Below are 24,407 nucleotides of genomic sequence, written 5' to 3'. Positions count from 1 at the left end.
TCAAGGACACCAAAAAATGATATGAAATTGGCCACCGACCCCCCATCTGAAAATATGTCGTTCCAGGGGACCCCCCCCCAGAGTTAAAATCGTTCGCTCTGAAAGAATATAATATTCAAAGATTTACGCCAGATTTTCAAGATTTAAAAAAGCAAAAAAATAATGCTTAAAAACACCAAATGGAGTTCCCGTCCGGAATGGGTATAATTTGCGATGCGATAATAACGCCTATAAGACAATATATTAGTGCTATGATAGATCAAGAGAAGTGCTTTGTTAATCCCCCTGAAGAGAACCCTCCTAATGAATACTTTTTAATAATTTTGTAACCATAATAATATTAAATAACCCCCAGGCAATAACGCTATAGTCGGATTTTCTGAAAGCAATATATCCTTCCTATTTGGAGTGAGATGCGGTGCAGGATAAGATTGCGTTTCCATCGGCGTGGAACTGTTCTAATGCAAGCTGATAGCCCGGCTCATTATCCCAGTATCAATCATGATAGTCTGATAGATCAAGAGAAGTGCTTTGTTAATCCCCCTGAAGAGAACCCTCCTAATGAATACTTTTTAATAATTTTGTAACCATAATAATATTAAATAACCCCCAGGCAATAACGCTATAGTCGGATTTTCTGAAAGCAATATATCCTTCCTATTTGGAGTGAGATGCGGTGCAGGATAAGATTGCGTTTCCATCGGCGTGGAACTGTTCTAATGCAAGCTGATAGCCCGGCTCATTATCCCAGTATCAATCATGATAGTCGCAATTAAAAGCCTTCGGCCCGCATAGACACAATGACATCATTAATCACAAATCACATGCCACACTGTCACGCACGCACACACGCACGCACGCAAAATGGGCCTCTCGTGCAACCGTAAATCCTCGCGCTAAACGCTGATTGTTTGTTGTTTTCCACACCGAGTAAATGCTGCACTCTCCAAAAGGTCATTGCATTTAAGATTATTCACGCTTCCCCGGCTAATCTGAAAGAAAAAAAATAAACGCCTATATTTCTCTCATGGATAAAAAGGACCACTGGCATTATTAATTAGCGTGCCATAATCAGCTGTGCGGTAGCAATGCCGAGGATGTAAATAATACATCATGGGGCTCTTTTTCACGCACATTAATATGATAAATATTACTTCCAGCGAGCGCCGGGTACCGACAGTCACACAGCCAATGAGGAAATGTACCAGGAAGAAACCAGACGGTCGTTTAGAGGTGGCAAAACTGTCTTTGGAAAATACAGCCCAAGGTCGAAGCCCATGCATGGTGTCCTCATGAGCCCTGTATGTATGAGTGGGTTGTACTATAGTCTCTCGCGTTGCCAGACTGTCTGTTGCCTCTCGCAAATGTCCAAATGCTTCCGTCGTCGTACAGTCTGGAGCACACTGTACATGAGCAAACTGGCGACCCCGGGGGCCTCACCTTCACTTAAAGGTAGAGTAAGTGATTTCACTCAAAAAACCGTAGGTTTCGTTTTTGGCTGTGGGACCTAAGCCTTCGTCCAATCAGGATAGAGTCAAAAACTAAACCTAAGGTTTTTTGACCCCCAGGGGTTAACTGGGGACAGGGAGGAACTCCTTATATGGTCAGCACACTCTATAGTAGAGAGGATTATCACAACAAAACAAAAAAATAAGTGATATTTGATTAAGTGAAATCACTTACTCTACCTTTAATGTGGCCCTCAGGTTAATATCAGAATACCGATATATTATTGCAAACATGACCCTGCTTTTGTATGTCCAATGTGTATGGATTTAGTTCACAAAGTTAACATAACTATAACTACATTCATTTGAAATTAAATAAAAAGGTTATTTTTTTATCAGGATTCAAATTTAAAAAATGGCCACATTTTTTTCAGGGTTTTCAATGAAAAAATAGCTGATCTACAAGCTGAAAATGCGTTGCGGTGCGACGCGTTTTGAGCTTGTAGATCAGCTATTTTTTTCCTACGACAGTAATATGCAACGTGGCAATATAGTGGCCCTCTCCATCGTCAAAGTTGGCCCACCCCTGATCTGGAGCAACGGAAGCTCTATCACAATTAGAATATAAAGCGGAACTGGAGCCTCAAAATCGTATCCAGCGATAACGAAACATTCAAGGTTTTGGGGTCCGACAGGCTAAATCTCATTGAATGGTGGTACGACGTTGTGGAATTTGGAATATTTTGCCTTCTATAGGTTGGTTAATGGTATGGTCACATATTATGCCAATGATGCATTTTTTTTTTACATGCTGGGGAAACCATACTCAACATTTCTAACATCAAACCTTGGTGTACTCAACATGCCTGTGGGTTCACATTCTGGCAAGTGGACTATATCCCATTTTGGGTGGGAATCCCTTTTGGTGTTAGCACTATGTTATGCTTTAGCTATTGATGCGGCATCCTGTGAGAGGGTTATCTAATAGTCCAATAAACAGGCTGTACACTTAAAATCATGACGTGTCTCTCGTTTTCCCCGACACTATATAAAAATCTTTCTTGTCACTCTGTGACCTTGCATTGGGCACAGCTCGGCTGCACACTCTTAAAGGAATGGTATAACTGCTTAAAGCAGTGGTAACCAACCTTTTCAAGCCCAAGAGCCCATTTTATTCCCAATTGTAAGCTAAGATCTACCACTAAAACGTGTTAGAAAAAACACTTGTTTTTTTGCTATTTCTGACAGGCTCAATGCATGTGCACACATCCACACAAAGACTAAAGCTTAAATTACTTACTAATCCAATAATCTCCATTTAAATATCTGAAGTTAATGCAAACACATCCTGCATTTTATCGGACAGCAGTTCAATGACAGTAGGCTCAGTAAAGAGGAAAGGGTTTGATACAAAAGCAGCTACTTGACTCATGCGTTTTACTTCAACAAGTTTTCATATTTATCATATTTTTTGCTCTATGTGTGCATGTGTACAGAATTCAAACTGTAGCATTGATTATTGTCACGGACAGAAGTCATTCTTTCCCTTTGCATATGCCCTGGAGTGCACTCGCCTATTAGTTTGCATTGCAGACTGGTATATTCAGTATATTTTTCTCATTTATATTTTTGTTGTTGCTACGCACAGTGCGCAGCAGTTGAGGAGAACGCAACTATGCATTCCTTTAAGCAACACAACTTCTGCAGCTGCATCCATATGTTTAGAATTTGCATCAATGATCAAATCCCAATAATAAAAAATATTATAACAACGAACAACGAAAACTGAAGGAGCAGCGGCGCTATCTATCTATCTGTGTCTGCAGCCTGTCACGAGCCCCGTAATGAACGCACGTTGTTCCGTATTTTAATGTCGGGTCGGAGAATAAATACAGTATGAATGACGGCGGGATTTATTTGACAACTCTGTCCTGCTTTCTTCACGAGAAGAGAAGAGCGCTCACAGCTGCTAATATGGTAGCAGCCCTGTGGCTGACCTGTCAGTTCTCTTTAGGCTTGTGTAGTGTAGTATGTGAACCTGGGTCTGGGAAGCTCAGAGCTGCAGCCATTGGCTCATGATACGAGCACACGACCAATGGGACAGGTCATTCAGTGTTGCTAAGATACCACCCCTCCCACCACACACGCACACACACCCTTGGACGATGGGGTCTATTCTCAAACTCAGAGCCACAGCGCTCTGCTCAAAATTAATTTGCATGTGACGAGCGGCACTGACATTATTCCAATGGGTCTAACACTTCGCGATCGACTGGAAACGTTCCCGCGATCGACAGGTAGATCGCGAACCCCTGGTTGGTTACCCCTGGCTTAAAGGGTCTACTTTCCCCCATCACTATTGAAAAATAGCAGATCTAGTAGGTATGCTTGAAAAATCGAAGAACGACTGACATGGAAACATAGCTTTTTCAGAAATCTGACAGGATCTAGAAGACATTTTTTAGAATCTGATCTCAGGTCAGAATGGGTTAAATACGCAAGACTATATAGGCTGTGAGACTGACAGGTGGACGTCATCGGGGTCCCGTTTTTTTTTTTTTACCTCTTGGCAGGCTGATCCTCCTCTTTGCCCACCGGCTCGGGCCTCTCGCCGAGCGGGGGGCTCCTTTCACCGCCGCCGCCGCTGCCGCCGCTGAGGCCGTTTCCATGGCAGCGCAGGCGGTCGCTCTCGCGGGCGATGTCCGAGGCGTTCTGCAGGACCAGCTGGTCGTAGGCGCGCAGCCCCATGTCCTCCGCCCCCTGCAGGAAGCGCTGCACGCCGCCGCACTCGGCGCTCTGCCGCCGCTGCTGCTGCAGCGACAGCCTGTGGCGGACGCGTCGCCGAGCCAGCCAGCCGCGCACCACTTGGGGAGAGAGAGGAGGAGAGAGGACACGAGAGGCGTTTGTGTCAAGTGTTGTTTTTGTGCAGAACGGGTTGATTTTGGTTTTTTAGTCATTATAGTCCCTTGAATAGTTTTCGTTTTTTGGTTTTAGTTACGTTTTAGTCACCTGGAATGTTTTAGCGTAAGTCTGGTTTTAGTCGACTATACGTCTACAGTTGATTTAGTCGAGTGAAATGTGTTCTGGCGGGCCTCGATGCCGTCGCAATGAAAATAGCTGAAAATAGCCGATCTACAAGCTGTGAGCTTGTAGATCTGCTATTTTCAGCATGCAGGCAATTGTAAAAATGACTTATACTGGATCTCCTGTCCGCTAGTCCCTTCCTGACATTTTAGTCTAGTTTTGTATTTGACGACGAAATTGTCAATATATTTAGTCATCATAGCTTAGTTTTCATTTCGTTTCCATTTAGTTTTCGTCAGTGAAAAAAGGTAGTCGACGAACATTTTTAGGCTTAGTTTCGGCTTAGTAGTCGACGAAAACAACACTGCTGTAAACTGCCCTTGGTTGAGGCAGTGGGCGCTCAGCTTTGAAAATAACGAAAACAAAGGATGTGTGTGTGTGTGTGTGTGTGTGTGAGAGAGAGACAGAAACCCGGGCCGCGGCCTATATAGTGGTCATGGGCACCTATAGGCTGGTAATCCTAGCCTGACAGCGTGTCGCGGGTTCGAGTCCCGACGACCCTTTGCCGATAGTGTCTGTGGTGGACGTTACCTTTCTGACAGGTGACGATCTTCCTGTGCAGCTGGTAGCAGCGGTCGTTAAGCTGATCAGCTTGCCAGTACCTCAGAAACACTTTGCTGCTGCCCATCTGCGCGCACGCACACACACACGCACACGCACACACACACACACACACACACACACACACACACACACACACACACACACACACACACACACACACACACCTCATTAATTAATCCGTTTGTCTGAATATCTATCCATCTATCCATCCATCTACTGTATGTCATATACATGTCATCCCATCTTGATCACACAGTTCATCATCATCATCATCATCATCATACTCATCCATCAGTCCTGTGGGTCCAGAGGAGGATGTTCCTTCCCAGAACTTCCCAGAGGAGTGTGACTAACCAGTGCAGAGACACAGGAGATGATGTATCACACACACACACTCCCTTGCACATGGGCGGGTGCAGTGAGGGAGTGAGTGAGTGTGTGTGTGAGCGAGTGTATCCGTGCGTGTGCGACTGTGCGCAGTGTGATTTTGCATGCTGTCGGTCCTTTCACTTCCTTGATTGAAGGGGGGAGGAGAAGGTCGCACAGGACAGGTGCACAGTGGGGCATTTGGGGCTGACGACATGCTACCCGCAGACAATAGGCCATTCCTCTGCACCGCTCCAAGAGTGTGTGCTGTGCGTGCGACACAGTGTGTGAAACTGTCTGAGGAGGGGTATTGTGACGAGTGCGTGTGTGTGTGTGTGTCCGTGTGCGGCGCGCACGTGTGTGTGTGTACGTGTGTGTGTGTGTGTGGAGGGAGCTGCTGATGTGATCTCTGGGGTCACACACTCTCAGACACAACAGCAGTCTGGAAAAACAGGGATGGAGAAGAATGAGAAGGAGGGAGGGGGCTGTCTGCGTGTGTGTGTGTGTGTGTGTGTGTGTGTGTGTGTGTGTGTGAGAGGGAGGAATGACGAGGAGGTTGGGGACAGCTGGAAAGACTTGACCAAGATTCCATGGGATCTTCCAGAAACGCTATATGGGGGCGGGGTCAGGGGTTTAGCTCGTTTTGGCATCTCTTTTGTTATCGACGGAGACGGCTAGAGATGCAACAGACAGAGATTAGGTAGAAGAGCACAGGCACGCGCGCACACACACACTCACACGCACACGCGCACACACACACGAACACGAACACACACCCACACACCTGCCATCCTTGCAGTTTGGACTGCTGCAAAACCGAGCGACACTTCTCCTCTGCCGGCAGCTTCTTCTTGTCTGCCAAAGTGGTGTCCACCAAATCTCTGTACCTGTACCGCACGCACGCACACACACACACACACACGCACACACGCACACACACACACACACACACACACACACACACAGTAAATATAAAGTATAATACATGCGTTTCTCTCCGAGGTGCTTCTTCTGCAAAGGCCTCGCCTTCCTCTTCTCTCATTCCTAAACAATGGGGTCAAAAGGGCAACGGGGGTCAAAGGCGGAACAGCCCAAGCAGCATCTGCTCCTATTGGCTGTTGCCCCGGGCGACCGTTGCCATGAGCGCGCAGGTCAGCTGGACAAGGAAGAGTGGTTTGTTTTGACTAGCGGAGGGGGAGAGAGAGAGGGAGAGAGAGAGAGAGAGTCTGACGCAGACTTCACATATGGTTGCTGTCGGGTAGAAAGCTCGTATCTCTATGTTATATTAACTATATTATATCAACTAAATGAATGCCCTAGACTTTGTGTCACACAAAAGTATAGCGGAAAAAGCAGATCTACAAGATCACACGCCCCCGATGTGGCACGTTGTTGTGAGCTTGTAGATCGACTATTTTCATTATTTTAATGCAAAATAAATCATTAATGAGAAAAAAAATCATCTGCAAAATCCTAGGTATACCAGTATTGGTTGGCAAAGATGGATTGGTAGTCTGTCAACTACCAGATTAGTTGCAACCCTATGTCGCAGTTTACTATGAAAACCTGCAAAACCTGTCAGTCAGTCTGTCACCCCTCGCACCATACAGTATATGGCCAATACATAATTCATGTGTTGATCTGACCTCATCAACGTACACTTGAGAGACACTGCCCACAATGTACACTCAAGTCACTATCCACCCTTAGATCTCCATATATGGAGCTGACCTGTTCCAACATTCCATATGTTGATCTGACCTCAGCAAACCCTGTACACTCAAGACACGTCGGTCTATCCGGCGGCCGGCGGTCCAGACGCCGCAACGGACGTGACGCGACGTGTTGATGCGTGCGTGCGTTAAGAGTTCTCATCCGGCCCGAAAATTAAGGCCCCGGCCCTAAAATTAGCATAGATTTTTAGGCCCGACCCGGCCCTAAAAAAACGTCGGGTCGGGCCTGTGCGAGAATTTGAGAACTCTATACACAGAGTAAAGGTGAAACGCCAGTCGGCACCATCGTCATAATAGATTAAATACACACAAACAGAACAGAACAGAACTATTATTTGTATTGTTATAAAACAAATTCAATATATATTTTTCTTTCCATGGAGCCCGAGGCTAAAACGTCGGGTCGGGCCTGTTGGGGTTCAGGGCAGAGTTTGAGAACTCTAGCGTGCGCGCGGTGTGATGATGTGTGTGCGTGATTATGTGTGTGTGTGTGTGTGTGTGTGTGTGTGTGTGTGTGTGAGATGCTCGGGCACGCATTTTTTTGGTGCCTGTGCGAGTGCAGGAGGACGTGTATGATTTACAGGAGTGGACCCTGGCTGAACCCTCCCTCTCTCTCTCTCGGTATGAAAACGGCCCCGTCCTGCAGACAGTGCGCCGTCGTTCCCCTCGGGCTCCATAAAACGCCAAAGCAACTCTGTAAACCCGTGACCTCTCCCTATGAGGATATGAAAACCAAAAGACAACCCCCTCCCCCCTTCCCCTCTGCTTTTTACAAGGCCCAAGGGGCCTCCTCCTCCTCCGTGTGGAGTGAAAGAGGTGAAACAAGCCCCTCTCTGATAAGAGTTTAAATGGACCACGATAGGGTGACAACGTAGGATCCCAAAAGGCCACCGATGACCACTAACGGTGAGCGTTTACACACACACAAAGGCAATGAAGGCAATATGCTTGGGGGGGGGCTTTAAATGGCCCCCCGTTCTTCACCGGTATAAGCTCTGATGCTCTCCCTCTAATCCATCACACTGTTGGTGACATGTGGACGGACAGCTAGCACGGCCGCTCGCCTTTCTTTTTATTCGGGGGGGCTTTTTTTCATCCGACACGGACGTGGCTGTTGTATACGGTATATAGTTTCAACAACATGCTGCATATTCTCTGACTTTAATCCATTCTGCTCGGGAACCCCTCTTGGTGTTTAATAAAGCATTATGTTATAATTTAGCTATTGAAAAATGGCAGATCTACAAGCTACGAGCTTGTAAGTCTGCTATTTTAGAAGAATCGTGAAAAAAAACCCGTTTTAAGTCAAATCTTTGCTTCTGGAGGGTCCCTGGAACAACATATTTTTCAGATGGGTGTCGGCGGCCAATTACATATCATTTCTGGGGCTCCTTGAGATGAAATTGTTTGAGAACCACTGATATAGAAACATACACTGTATAGGGTTGTTCAGAAAACTGTCAGGATTTTTTTTTAATTTCGACGTCAGGCCTAAAATGACTCGACAAAGCCATCCAAACGTTGGTCACTTGTATTATCCACGAGCAGGGGAAATGAGAACGACGTCGCGTCAGTTTGGTGAGAAATAGAGAACGTTGTTGTGTAACTAAACTATGATGCATGAGTCGCCGGAGTATGTTTGATGTCGCAGCTGACCCCGAGGCATCGCTGCCACTTCCTTATCCCCTCTTCCTACCTGCGAGTGTGTGGAACGATAAAGGAAAACGATGGCGACAGTATGGCGACCGTGTGTGTGTGTGTGTGTGTGTGTGTGTGTTGGGGGGTGGGTGGTGGTGGGTGGTGGTGGGTTCTTTTAACAAGGGGAGCAAAGGTTCAAATGGTATTATTTGACCTTACACATTTGCGGAAAATAAACCTGCGCCGCAAAACACATACTGTATCATAAAAGACAAATAAAAAGCAACTATAAAATAGATTTCCTCGTAAATCACTCCGATGACCGGGGCCTACACTAATGTAATTGACTTCAGGCTGCTCACTGTGACTTAGTAGTGTATATAGTGGGACCTGCATGGGTGCGGCAGCGCACGTGCACATATATATGTGTGGATGCGTACGTACGTATGCGCCTGCCTAATGTGCGCGGCGCACATGCGTGCGTGTGTGCGTGCGTGCCCGCGGTCGGGGCTTGTGTTTGCGGCGATGCTGCAGCAACCTGGAGATCAAGGGTTGATTTACAGGCCTGTCATTTTGATTAGTCAAGGGCCAGGGCCCTTTTTGAAAGAGTGAGGAAGAGAGAGAGAGAGGAGGACAAGAAGAAAAGGAGGGAAAATGAAGCCCGAGGAGGAAGAGGTGATCAAGATCAACGAGAGAGAGAGAGAGAGAGAGAGAGAGAGAGAGAGAGAGAGAGAGAGAGAGAGAGAGAGAGAGAGAGAGAGACGGAAAACGGGGGAGACTGAAACCAATATGGCGAGTGAGAGACCAAGTGTTGATTTCGTCGACTATATAACACTATGACGGAGGATATTCGTCGACTACCTTTTTGACAAAAACGACATAAAAACTACACCATGACGATTAAAACTATGACTAAATATGAATATATACTGTAAAAAAATTTTTGAACAAATAATAACTATACTAAAATGTCTATAGTGTCTTAGATAATGTCTAATAAAAAGGGACTGGTGGACAGGAGGTCCATTATGAGTAAAAGACACGAGTCCTATATTACACTGAAAATAGCAGATCTACAAGCTCATAGCGCGCCACCGAGTGGCGCGCTACGAGCTTGTAGGTCTGCTATTTTTGAAAAATCGAAGAACGACTGACATTTTTAGAATCTGATCTCAGGTCAGAATGGGTTGATCAGACCAGTGTGTGTCCAGTGGAAAACCTTGTATGAATCTGATCTCAGGTCAGAATGGGTTAAGACGGCATCAAGGCCCGCCACCATACATTTTAGTCGACCTGTAGATTTAGTCGACAATAAAATCTTATGGTATTTAGCCGACTAAAACTAGACTAAACACAAAAACATTCCCGGGTGTGTGTGTGACAAAAAAAATGTCACTAAACCAAATGAAAACTATTCAAGAGACTATGACTAAAAACTAAAAACAAGACATTTTCTGCCAAAAACAACAACACTGGCGATAGACAATTAGAGAGAGAGAGAGAGAGAGAGAGAGAGAGAGAGAGAGAGAGAGAGAGAGAGAGAGAGAGAGAGAGAGAGAGAGAGAGAGAGAGAGAGGGGGAGAGAGAGACTGGGGGCTTATATAGCACGGCCAAGAATGGAAGGTTAAGGGCATGAAGGGGAAAAGGAAGGTGGGGGCGAGATGACAGAAGACAAGAAAATGGCGATGGGGAGGCGTGCAGAGGAAAGAATGAGTGAGGGAAAGAAAGAGAGAGAGAGAGGGCGACAGACAGAGGGCCTCTGTGAAGACATGAGCATTGTAGCCCACACACACACACCCCCACTCCGCAGCCATGCAGCTCCCTATGCGTTGGCCAAGGCTGTGGCTTCATTCATTGGCCTGATCGTGTTGAAGAACCAGGCGCTGCAGAGGCAGAGATATGAATGGCACTCGGCGCCGGTATGGCTTCTGAATGGAGGCCTTTGTGACTGGGCTGGACCTCCTTTCTCTGTGTTATAAGTAAACATGGCCTTGACGTATAAACAACAGCACAGACACACACGTGTGCCGGACAAAGACGCACACAAAGCCCCCCCCCCGCCCCCGCCCCGTGCGCCTGCGGTGCTGAGCGCAACGCCTCCGCGCGCACACACACACACACACACACACACACACACACACACACACACACACGCAAGGCCATACCGTATGCATTGGCTACATACATACAGTACATACATGCATTGCATGCACACGTCATATACAATGAATTAGCATTTTTATTATAGCGCATTTCCAAGTGCGCGCAAAGCGCTTTATACAATGGTTCATTCATTCATACATTGGGAGGTGGTGAAGTGGCGAACAGTCGACTCCAGCGCGTCCTCTATACTTCCCGCATTCACACACCAATGGTGGCAAAGCTCACACCGACCGACTCATTGGAGGCAATGTATAGGGTTCGGTGACGTCTTTGCCCAAGGACACTTCGACAATGTGGACAGGAGGAGGAGGAGCCGGGATTCGAACCGCCGACCATTGGACAACCTGCTCTACCTCCTGAGCCACAGACTACACACACAGGCACACTTGGCACAATTGCACGGACAAGACACTGGGCGGCAGGTTTCTGCGCTCCACTATGTATTGAATTAGTTACATTTTGTAGGATGTATAACCAAGATTAATATGCAGTGTTGCCTCGTATGAGTTCTGATGGTATATGGAAACATCCCAGAGTGCCAATGAGGGAATAATAATGGTTATTTATGGATTTATTCACACAGATGCAGCACATCTGTTTCGCTCTCACCCTCCCTCCCTCTCTCATTCCCAGTCACTCTATCTCTCTCTGTGTCTGTATGTCTCTCTCTCTCTCTCTCTCTCACCTGAGCTGTTTAGTGCAATGAATAACGTTCTCTTTACCATGGTGGTGGGGGGGGGGGGGGGGGGTGTGTGTACAACAAAAGTCATGCAAATGGGTCTGGGGTCTCAGACAAGCTGCCAGAGGCTGTTATTACCATCACAATCACCTCAGCCCATGTCTCATCATCTCCCTGAGCATCGCGCACGCACGCTCTCTCTCTATAGAACGAACACACACACACACACACGTCTCTGTCTCTCTATAAACACCTCTACGCACACATATGCGCGCACGCACACACACACGCTTAGCAAATGGCATTCACAACCCCCCCCCCCCCCGCCCAACAGGAATCTTTCAATTACAGCGTGGACAAAGAGAGTCCTGACTCTACAAGGTACATCCATCAGGAACACAATGAGCTGAAGCAGGAAGCCAACAGGCCTCGTCCACACTGCAGTCTATATTGGATTCACTTCATCATTCACACCCATAGCTCCTCCACAGCCAGCTCCGTTTCCTTAAGAAAAAAATAAGTGAGTGGTGCAACTTTGTGTGGGGGGGGTCTCTGGGAGGAGGGGGGGGGGGGACCCGGAACTTCCAGCCCCCCCCCCCTCCCCCCCCCCCCAGGAACGCGCCGCCCAGGGGGGGGGGGGGGGGGGGCGATTCCGGCGAGCCGCCCCGCGTCCGAAACGGTTGAAAAATGACAGAGTTATAACATTGGGTGGTCCCCAGGGGGTCCTTCCGTATACTGTAACACCCCAAATCATCATATATATATACAGTTAAGTCCCATTCTCTGCATGCCCCTATGCTGATTGGTCCCCCCGTTCACCGGCTATTATACACAGATCACTAGCAGCGACGTATGTGTGTGTGTGTGTGTGGTCTGTTGGAGGCTATAGCTATGCTCGTAAAGTGGACGAGGGTGCATGTGAGCACACACAGCGCGCTCCAGAGTGTCATCATCATAACCCTGGTATAGTGTCAAGATGGACTCGTATATGGGTCCATGTCTACAGGATCACAGTTAAATGAACACTCCGGATTTGACTTTGTATATGTGTTTGTGCGTGCGTGCGCGCATTTGAGTGACTGTGTGTGTGCGTGCGCGTGTGTGTGTATCCTGAACTGGCGGGACCTCTAAAAACATGGTGATGTTTACAGCAGCCCAGTGGAAACTTTTTTTGGTGGGGGTGGGGTGGGGTGGGGGGGGGGCATGTGACCAGTTGTGTCCTCTCTCATTATCTGGCAGGAATGTTCACGCTAATCCCTTTATCCTCCGAGAGACAGAGAGAGAGAGAGAGAGACACAGACAGACACACAGACAGACAGACAGACAGACAGACAGACAGACAGAGGGAGAGAGAGGTGAAAGAGAAATGAGGGGTTTAAAAAGGGAGAGAAAAACAAGAGAGATAGAGAATTAAGGGGAGAGAAAGTGAGAGAGAGAGAGAGAGAGAGAGAGAGAGAAAGAGAGAGAGAGACTGGGGAGGAGGGAGAGAGGGAGCCTGAGCTAAATCCTCTCTGTACGACCGACGTACGTGCCGTTTCTCAGAATCATCCATGGCCGCGGGAAGACATTTACAGTAGGAGGTGCTGAACGTTCAGTAGGGGGGCGCGCGCGCGCCGCAAAATGTGCGTGCACCATAGACTGTAAAAAATATGGACAAAGCGTTCCGCGGGTCTAACATGAACGTAGAATGAAGCCCGTCAGTCCTTGCAATGGAAGTCGCCATCTTTCTAGATCCGTTTGGGCCCAGCTGGCCCATTGGCTGGCCCAGACAACGAGGCGGGACTTCCCCCCTTCTTCTTCGTTGGTTTGTATTTTGACTCGAGTGGGTGGGGGATCCCGTTCATAGACTGTAACGGTAGCCACGCCCCTCAGAACGTGCGCAACTTTATGGTCATTTTTTTTATAAATGGGACCATAATTTTCCAAAAAGAATATTATGACATTAGAAATGAGACTTTAAACTAGTGACTGGAAGCAAAAAGTATTCATGACCATGTTTATTAAGGTAATACAGTCTAGGTGAAGTTGGGCCCAAATACATGGACTTCTATGGGGCTATGGGTTTTTCTGGGTCCAATGACAGCGCCACAACAGGCCATTATATGAACTTTAATTTCCTTAGTGGCTTCACAAAATATCTGTCTGACTGCCCCCCTGGCGTGCACACGCCTCCTGCACGCGCATTTCCGTGCATTTTGAAAAAGTGCCCCTCGGGGGCCATGCAGGTCTCCACCAGGATATATAGGAGCGTTTGTGACATGCTGTCACAGCATATATATTCACATGCTTAATAATAGTGATGTTATGAAGATGAAGAATGACTATATATTACCGGACTACCGGTAATAATTATTACAAAAAAAAGTGTTGGACATAAGTCAGCCTCCTGGTTGCAGGCCAGGGGAGAGAGGGGGGATTGATAGGAGTTTTCACTCTCTCTCCCCCCTTGCCAAAAAAAGAAGGGAAAAACATGTTTGTCTTCGAGGCCGAACAAACAGAGTCTGGCGGGGAGGGGGAGACAGAGGGGGAGACAGGGGGGGTGTAAGAGCGGTGCTCTATCAGTTCTTTTAAAGGAACTATAGTGAAAGAGTAACAGAGTAACAGAGATCAAGCAAGGTGACAGAAAGAGCTAATGATGAACATTAAAGTGCGGAACACCATGGCCTTCCTGAGCGAGAGAGAGAGAGAGAGAGAGAGAGAGAGAGTGTGTGTGTGTGCATGTGTGCGTCACAGTGTGTGCGTGCGTGTGCGTGCGCGACGTGCGTGTACGTGTGTGTGGTAATGGGTGTTAGTGGGTGTGTGTGTGTCAGGCTGACATGTGAAATATAACAATAGTAATCATCCATAACAGTCCATGGGCTTCAAATAAGAAAAGCCGACCTGCAATGTTCAGTGTTGCGTGTGTGCGTGCGTGCATGTGCGCGTGCGTGCGTGCCAGTATGCCACTATATACAAGAGAGAGACATTAGAGACAAGCGACCGTCAAGCTGTCAGGTCGCTGTGACCTGTGGATTCATTGTCAGGTGGGACGCTGCCACTAGATCACATTGACCTGCAAAAAGAGCATTACTTAAAGTACCAAAGTAGAAAGTGCTGCTCATTGTGCAGCATGTCTCGTTTCACAAGTTTTACAAATGTGTAAGCGGTCTAAAAAAATATTTTGAAAATAGCTGATCGCATTATCGCACAATCCTGTTGGATCGAAATAGCTGATGATCGCCATCGCACAATCCTTTTAGATCGTCTATTGTCAAATGGCTGAAATGTATATATAGGGCTGAAGTGCTGAATGTATGTGTTGAACTAACACGGAGCCCGCCAGAACCGTAGCCTATACGTTTTCCAGGGTTTATATTCTTTAATCCATGTTTTGATCCGATCGTATCGTTATAGCTGCCGTTCGTTAGCATAGCGGTCAAAGTGGGAAAGTGGCCATTTTGAAGATGCGCGCGCATCCACTTGCACTCTATGGGGCTGCTTTCAATGGACCTGTATCTCCAAATCGGTGCAATGAATATCGTTTCTGGTGAAAACAAGGTTTTTCCAACGGCCTGTAGCAGGCGCTGTGGTACTCGCGGTGGGGTTTTTTTCACCACCGACCGAGAGAACAACAACCGGTCAAGACACCACACAGAGCATTTTGTCATTTGGGGCGCTCTGCAGTCATATTAGCTTACCGTTGCCTTAGCTGTTAGCGCGACTCGTCTCTCCTAATCCAGGGCGCTCTCCGTGGTTCTGAACAGATCGACATACTGGCGCTTCATTTCTTGCTCCTCCTCCAGTCTCTCCCGCAAAATATGAACGCTTTTTGGATCATATATCGTATAAATGAAAACGATAGCAAATGTAAGCTATAGCGATGTAAAGCACACTTATTTAGCGGATTGTTTCCCGGGTCGTGGGTTTCAGAGTAAAAGCGGGCCATAGGAGCTCTGGGCACCCCAGAGCTCCTATTTTGAAGGACTTTGAAGGACTCCCCTCTCTACCCCCCCCCCCTCCCCTTTCCTCTCTCTCTCATTAGCAGGCAACAGTGCAGCACTAATACTATCTCTCTCTGTTTCTGGCAAACAGCGCCCCTGCTGGTACTAATAGTCATATACTCGTGCTCATGGCCACATAGGTACATAGGCAGACATGGACATTGCTGTTCCTTGGGAGTGGTTGCAACACTCAAAAAAGGTGATGAAGATTGTTTAAATTGTCATATAGTATTATCAGCCGACGACATGGCCAGCGGGGTGTGTGTGTGTGTACTGTATATACAGTATACGTGGTGTACACTGACCTGGTGAGGAAGCCAGAGAAGGGCAGGCGGACGGGGTAGCCGTAGCGGATGGTGCGCACCATCTCCAGCACGCCCACGTACTGGAGCTGCGTCGAGACGACGCCGCTGTCGAAGGCGTCCGGCGCGCCCGCCGCGTTGGGCCGCACGCACTCCACAAAGTGGGCCGTGCTGGCCTGGAGCTTACTGACCACCTCCGACAGGGAGTTCTGTCGGGGGGGGAGGGAGGAGAGAGGTGGGGGGGGGGAGAGAGAGAGGGGGGGAGAGAGAGAGGGGAGAGAAATGTATTTCTAAGCACACAAATGGGATGATTGGACGTTGTCACTTTTTTACGGTGTGGCTCTTCTGTAAGAGACAGACGTCTAGAATAGGATGTGTGTGTGTGTGTGTGCGTGTGTCAGGCTGACATGTGAAATATAACAATAGTAATCATATAAGGTAAAAACTGAGCCTCCATAACAGTCTTCACATGCAGGCTTCAAATAAGAAAGCTGCAATAATCAGCGGGCGAGTGTATACTAGCCACTACTAAGAGTGCACACCGTTCATTATATAAGAGACAACCGACTGTCAAAGCTTCTCAGTTCACGGTGACCCTGTGGAACCATTGAAGCTGCCACAGATCACAGTGACCTGCAAAGAGCACTGTGTGTGTCTGGATTAGGGAGGGGCGGGCGGGGCAGGCAGAGGTATTGCATGTGATCCCTGCGACCATGCATTTTGTAATGTAGGATTTTGTTGATTTAATTTTTTTCACTGGTTGAGAAACAGTGAAGTGAATGACCTGGTGACCTATGATGACCGTCCATGTAGTAATTTACCGACAAGTTGGAGGTCAAGAAATTCAACAGAAGAAGAGAGTAAGAATCTCAAAGGGGGAAGTGCAGCGGATTGTCTGGTTGAGTCATTATTAATAGGACATTATTAGTAGTCAATGTACCGTTGGTTGAGAAACAGTGGGATGTACGTTGTATACACATGGGATGCATCGCACGTGTTACAAAAGCACTAATCTTAGCCCACCCAACAGTGGTCCCCAGGTCATGGTGGTGGTCCATCGTTCACAATCGGTTGAAAACACGCGTTTTAACACAATCCCGTTCGTTACCATAGGCGGTAATGCGAGGCCAGTGCCAACAGAATGCACCATATACGAAGAAGAAGCGTTATTCGGCCGAAAGACCCGGAAGCACAGGGTCGTGGCCGTGTTCTGCCAATCCGACTAGTGATATGGTTAGCGCAACCACAAATTAATGTTTCATTAAGCTTCCAAAATGCAAAAGATTCCTGCTATTTGTTAAAAGAAAATGCAATGTGACATAGCTCTGTGTACAAAAATGCTGCACCCCATCTCCAACTGTATATATACTGCACCTTCAGCATTTTCAACAGTCTTTAGTATATTCTATTTGATTATTTACTTAAAAACGTATGTTTAGTCATGCACAATGAAGCTACTTTGAATTGTGTCTAGGTGTATAGGTGAGAATAAGCCTCCCCTCCCTTTGGCACGGTGGTCAGTAATGCCGTGAGGTGAGTCGCGACGACTCTGGGTGAGCTCACACTATGGGAGTGAGACAACGTAGAGTGATTTGTTAGGGTGTGTGTGTGTGCGCGTGCGAGGGTGTGTGTGTGTGTGTGTGTGTGTGTGTGTGTGTGTGCGCTGTCTCCGCGGGGACGTAATGCACAAAGAGTCCTTTTGCTCTGGCTTCAGGGCGTGCGAGCATGAGGAGAGATTTCCTTCCAACTTGTTGAATGCACCGATGCTTCTCTGGAGTGTGCACGCACACATACGCAACACACACACACTGTGTGTGTAAACACTTAAGAGAGCGTTTCTTCCCACCCTTCAAACTGACGTCATGCACTGTTTAGCGTGCCTGTGTAAGTATACAATACCCGACACCTCCCCTTAACGTCAGCCACTTACAGTATACCCAGACATCACACCACACACACACACACACACACACACACACACACACACAGTGGCTGTTGTTCATTGTCCATTCATTCATGTTGAGGGCTTTATGCTTGGCTTGGTACAGCATCATTCTTCAACCAACCCACTCTCTCTCTCTCTCTCTCTCCACTTCCCTGCGGGGTCGCACGACCACAAACCCACAGCGCCGACATTACTGCAGCACATACTGGCCTCATTCTAAATCACGGCTACCTCTGTTCTGGAGGCTCCGCTCCAGCTTCCTCTACCTCTGTTCTGGAGGCTCCGCTCCAGCTTCCTCTACCTCTGTCCTGGAGGCTCCACTCCGCTCCAGCTTCCTCTACCTCTGTTCTGGAGGCTCCGCTCCAGCTTCCTCTACCTCTGTTCTGGAGGCTCCGCTCCAGCTTCCTCTACCTCTGTCCTGGAGGCTCCGCTCCAGCTTCCTCTACCTCTGTCCTGGAGGCTCCGCTCCAGCTTCCTCTACCTCTGTTCTGGAGGCTCCGCTCCAGCTTCCACTACCTCTGTTCTGGAGGCTCCGCTCCAGCTTCCTCTACCTCTGTTCTGGAGGCTCCGCTCCAGCTTCCTCTACCTCTGTTCTGGAGGCTCCGCTCCGCTCCAGCTTCCTCTACCTCTGTTCTGGAGGCTCCGCTCCGCTCCAGCTTCCTCTACCTCTGTTCTGGAGGCTCTGCTCCAGCTTCCTCTACCTCTGTCCTGGAGGCTCCGCTCCAGCTTCCTCTACCTCTGTTCTGGAGGCTCCGCTCCGGCTTCCTCTACCTCTGTCCTGGAGGCTCCGCTCCGGCTTCCTCTACCTCTGTCCTGGAGGCTCCGCTCCAGCTTCCTCTACCTCTGTTCTGGAGGCTCCGCTCCAGCTTCCTCTACCTCTGTCCTGGAGGCTCCGCTCCAGCTTCCTCTACCTCTGTCCTGGAGGCTCCGCTCCAGCTTCCTCTACCTCTGTCCTGGAGGCTCCGCTCCAGCTTCCTCTACCTCTGTTCTGGAGGCTCCGCTCCAGCTTCCTCTACCTCTGTTCTGGAGGCTCCGCTCCAGCTTCCTCTACCTCTGTTCTGGAGGCTCCGCTCCAGCTTCCTATACCTCTGTTCTGGAGGCTCCGCTCCAGCTTCCTCTATCTCTGTTCTGGTGGCTCCGCTCCAGCTTCCTCTACATCTGTTCTGGAGGCTCCGCTCCAGCTTCCTCTACCTCTGTTCTGGAGGCTCCGCTCCAGCTTCCTCTACCTCTGTTCTGGAGGCTCCACTCCAGCTTCCTCTACCTCTGTCCTGGAGGCTCCGCTCCAGCTTCCTCTACCTCTGTTCTGGAGGCTCCGCTCCAGCTTCCTCTACCTCTGTTCTGGAGGCTCCGCTCCAGCTTCCTCTACCTCTGTTCTGGAGGCTCCGCTCCAGCTTCCTTTGCGCCACCAAGTTGCACATCAAACGGCTCCGCGAGCCAATCACATAATAATTCTAGGGGTTCTTGAGTTTGAGAACCACTGACATAGAAACATAGGTTTTTCCAAGGATTTAATTTAAGAATTATGGCCTCAGGTCCTAATGGATCTAAGTGGTAAAGTGTGCGGTCGGTGCGTGGTAAGGGTCGGTTGGTGCATGCGTGTAGCTCTCACCCTCAGCTGGACAGACACGGTGATTGGACCACACCTCTCCAAGCGCTGCAGGAAGGAGCTGGCTCCCTTCTTCTTCAGCATCTATAGGGACGGAAAACGATTCAGTTCAATATACAATTCAAAGGAGCTTCATCGGCATGAGAAAACATACGTTCACATATACACTTGCTTTTAAAAACAACCCAGGGGGGAAAATATCACACCATGTACAGCAGAGGTTCCCAACCACTGCTACTTGTACCACTCAGTGTTGATTTCGTAGACTAAAACTAAGGCGAAAAATGTTCGTCGACTACCTTTTTCCACTGACGAAAACGACATGGAAACTATATGAAAACTAAGCTATGACGACTAGAACTGAAACTAAATATATTGACAATTTCGTCAACAAATAAAAACTCGCTGAAACTCGTTTTTCCTTAATTTTTTTTGCCCATGGGTTCTCAGAATTGGCACAAAACAATCACCAAACGGCAACTATAATAAGCAGTTGTCTCACTACATGTAACTCATTTCAGCATTCATCCAAGCTGTGCTAATTAACACCCTCCTTTTTGTCTTTGCTTGAACGTGTGTTGAACGTGTGTGTGTGTGTTGAATGCGCGCGTGCGCGTGTGCGCGTGTGTGTGTGTGAGAGACACGTGCGATACACGCTGAACAATGGGCACTTTTCCTTATCAGTCCCAGTGGATGTGTTTCCACAAGTTGTTTAATGGCCTCGTTCGATGGATGGGCCCCCCCCCCCCCCCCCCCCCAACAACTCCCCCAAGGTCTTTCACCGCCTACTGTAATCCTCTGCCATGTTGCCTCGCGTTACGTTAGACTGGGTGGGGGGTGGGGGTTATACGGAGGGTCTTATGTAAGCTTCTGCGCAAGATGGCTAATGAGCCACCGAGCTAAGGGGCAAACCCCCCCCCCCCCCATCCCCCCCAGCTTACACAACCAGCAAGACAGCACACGTACTGTATATTATGCTTAGCCACACACACACACACATATAGGCGCGCGTGCACGCACGCACACCCATTATATGAGCGAGAGAGAGAGAGAGAGAGAGAGAGAGAAGGAGGGAGAAAGAGAGAGAGATAGAGGGGGAGAGAGAGGGAGGGAGAGAGAGAGGGAGAGAGAGAGAGGGGGGTTGAGAGAGGGAGGGAGAGAGAGAGGGAGAGGGGGTGAGAGCGGTGAAAACAGGAACACTGGCCTGAATAGAGCGAAAGGGGAGGAGACAGTGAAAGTTATGAAATATCTGTTGTGGAACACCGTGTTTTCATCATGGGGTGTTTTCACACACATACACACACACACACACACACACACACACACACACACACACACAAACCACACACACGTGTGTTGTTCAACAATCATGAGAACATGCAGTGTATAATCACTGTCATGACATGTGTGCGTGCGTGCGTGCGTGCGTGCGCATGTGGGGTTTCTATCTCTTGGCAGGGCTGCACAAACAAATGTTATTCCCAGAGGTTTATATATAGTATACTGTTGTGGGAAGTAGCCTAAATTAGACTCCCCCCCCCTTTTCCCCCCAAATATACTGTACTCTTACCCCATGCTTTTCCATTGATCAGTACAGTACGTCCATGCAGGGCCGTTTTCCAATTGGAACAGCAGGCTTTTCACTGTGTGTGTGTGTGTGTGTGTCACAGAATCCACCATTGTTCCTTCTCCACTCGCTATTCCCAGAAATTCTAAACTTGGGGTTTTTTGAACAATCAGCCTCCCCCGATCCTTATCCCCATAGCAAAAATAATGCTTTCAAACAATACAAGTCAATAAAAACACAATAAGGGCCTTTCTCGGCCAATTGTTTATATTGTGTTCAGTTTCCAAGATGGCCGCCGCCGCACCAGGAGGGGGTGGGGGCGGAGGTGAGCGGGTGGGGTTGACATAATTATGCCCTTACTGGGCTGCGTTCACACATTCAAGACACCCGTCTTGTGTCTGTCTTGTGTCTGTGTTTAATGGCCGCTCCAATGCATTTAGTAGGAGCTTTGTCCCCCTCAGCCATCGCGGCATTAACTCATTCAGACCGTAACGACGTGTGGGAACGTCAGAACTAATCCAGCCGTCGGGTTGCTAGGTCCTAGGGCATTTTCATTGATATCACACGAGAGAAAAATATTCTGAATTTCTTTCTTTTTTAAATTATTTTTAGTTGGCCTCCAGGGCCACCATACTCCTTGCTCTTGGCACTTGCGCGGTCCCGTTCATTCCCCTGTTTACCGTCGCAGAAAGAATCCCTCGTATCTCCTAATCTATAGGGAGCTCTCTGTGGTTTTGACCAGATATACTAAGCTCTTCATTTCTGACCCGCCTCTCGTTTTAAAATATGAACGCGAGGGATTATCGAGCGACTCTATGGTTAACGATAGCGAGGTAAGAAAGCAAAAAAAATAAATCCAGATTTTTGTCCGCAACGTTTTTTTTGTTGTTGAATGGCACATAATGAATTGCATTTTTATAGTGCTTTTTTTTGTATTGTCTTGGTGTTATGTGCTCTGTGTTGTTTTTGATGTGGGTGATGAACAGATTGTGAAGACAAATATCCTTCGGGGAACAATAAAGATTATTATTATTTCCAAGTGCTCAAAGCGCTTTACAACGGTTCATCCATTCATACATTGGGGCGGTATAGCGGCGAACAGTCGACGCCAGCGTCCTCACTTCCCATATTCACACACCGACGGTGGCGAGCTCACACCGACCGACTCATTGGAGGCAACGTAGGGTCCAGCGTCTTGCCCAAGGATACTTCCACATGTGGACAGGAGGAGGAGGAGTCGGGATTCAAACCGCCGACCCACAGGGATAATTGGACGACCTGCTCTATACCACAGCCGACCCCCCCACATGAACCATACATACTGCATGTTGTGCACTGACTGCAAACGTTACCTTGGTGAGATCCCGGTACTTCCTGGGCTGGCGAGGAGGGGCGGAGGAGGAGGAGGAGCCGGCCGAGGCCGCTGACGACGCAGAGGCCGTCCTGTGGAGCAGCAGCAGGGCGGCTTTAGGGCCTCGGAGGCCCAGGCGACCCTGGGCCGCGGGCACCAGGGAACCGGTCTGAGTCAGCTTGGACTGGAAGAGATGCTGGAGTAGCACGCTGGAGCTGGCTGCCAGGGACAACACACACACACACACACACACACACAGCGGGAAAATACAGGGGAAAAGGAGGGACAGCATTGGTGGAAATCAGGGGTGTGGAGGAGGAGGATAAAGAGAGGTGGGATAGATGGAGAGTGAGATGGAAAGAGAGAGAGAGAGAGAGAGGGAGAGAGAGAGAGAGAGGGCAAGAATGGAGATGAAAACAGGAGAGAAGGGAGGGGGGGGGGGATTATGTGTTAAAAGACTGCATGTAAAACAATCAAAGTCACTCCCTATAGAGAAAGAGTATGGGAAGAGAGCGCGACTCTTTGACAACACGTGGAGTTTCACAATGAGCTCATTCACAGAAGAGGGCCAAACAACATGCGTGTATACAGCGTGGGGCGTGTGGGTGGTTGTTGGGCAGAGGTATACAGGCTCCCGGACATGCTGGCTGAGAGAGAGAGAGAGAGACAGAGAGAGAGAGAGAGAGAGAGAGAGAGAGCAGGCAGGCAGACTACGCAAGGAAAAACAAACACGAGACCTAGACTCATTTTAGGGCCTATAATTACTCGCGGCTCCAGGAGCAATTGTCTTTTCATTTAAAGCAATAGTCACCCACCACCGCCTGAGTGGAGGTCATACTCACTTTTCACCAACGAGTTTTATTTATGAAGTATAAAAGGGTTCAATTGGTAGCTATAGACAGAAATCGATCCTTTTCCAATTGATCATTTCCATGCCCCGATTGTTGTTTGCACACACACACACACACACACACACACACACACGTGTTATGGGGGGGGGGTAAACGTCAAGGATTGCACGTGTGCTGCTAATGCGAGGGAGCGAGGCATCGAAAGCAGCCGGTCAGACAGACAGACAGACAGACAGAGGGACAGCAGCCAAGTGTGAGTGAAGGGCCAGTCTTTAGAAGATTAGCCTCATCATGTAAATTATGGCAATTAGGACTGCTGGACGTGCGGCCTGCGCTGGCACTCCGCACAACGGCGGCCCTGTGTCTCTCTCTCTCGCTCTCTCTCGCCACAACACACCCACATCTGGCCACCTTCTACTAGACAATGTACACAGTGATGCTGCTGTCCACTGCAGAGTGGACCAGCACGCGCACACGCACACACACACACACACACACACGCTCACACACGTTTGTATTACTATACTTCTGAGGACGTCAGCGTTTTAGGACGAGGATTTTATGAATCACACCGGTTCCGCTATTTTTGGTGCGCGCCGACACCAGCACACAACCACTTTTCTATTAGGCTATACTCCAGCCCTACATAAACTTGCGGAAAAGAAGGCACTGGGTGCATCTCAGACAATTTAAGCCCTTGTGTTAAACTTAACCCATTCTGACCGGGCACCCATTTTGGTGTTGGCATCATGTTATGCTTTAGCTATTGAAAAATAGCAGATCTACAAGCTCATATCGCGCCACCGAGTGGCGCGATACGAGCTTGTAGGTCTGCTATTTTTGAAAAATTCGAAGAACGACTGACATTTTTAGAATCTGATCTCAGGTCAGAATGGGTTCATCAGACCAGTGTGTGTCCAGTGGAAACCTCGTACAAATCTGATCTCAGGTCTGAATGGGTTAAAGGGCCTAAATTGTCTGCAGCTGGCTCCAGTGCCTTCTTTTTCGCATGTTATACCTGTCCTGCTTCTGAGACGCAACAGACTGGCCTGCCATAGGCTAGAGGCGCGGTTGGAACTCCCCACTTCTTAAAGACTTGTTTTTGGATTTTTTTGCCTTTATTGATAGTT

The 24,407-nt window shown here is 48.4% G+C and overlaps 1 protein-coding gene across 1 annotated transcript in view; it reads right to left on the bottom strand.

Moving 5' to 3' along the window:
- The window catches only part of myo16 (myosin XVI), a gene marked incomplete at both ends in the record, with an annotated part of 141,416 nt that overhangs the window by 27,000 nt on the left and 90,009 nt on the right, over positions 1-24,407 (bottom strand). Inside the window, 6 exon segments of the mRNA XM_080786028.1 lie at positions 4,012-4,312; positions 5,064-5,160; positions 6,247-6,349; positions 15,961-16,166; positions 19,512-19,592; positions 22,428-22,645. Coding sequence (XP_080642154.1) covers positions 4,012-4,312; positions 5,064-5,160; positions 6,247-6,349; positions 15,961-16,166; positions 19,512-19,592; positions 22,428-22,645 — 1,006 coding nt within the window.

The sequence above is a fragment of the Protomyctophum bolini genome, assembly GCF_963924005.1.
Source record: "Protomyctophum bolini genome assembly, chromosome: 16".
Taxonomy (NCBI): domain Eukaryota; kingdom Metazoa; phylum Chordata; class Actinopteri; order Myctophiformes; family Myctophidae; genus Protomyctophum; species Protomyctophum bolini.
Note: the sequence above shows the minus strand (reverse complement) of the source record. Positions and strands in the feature narration are given on the sequence as shown.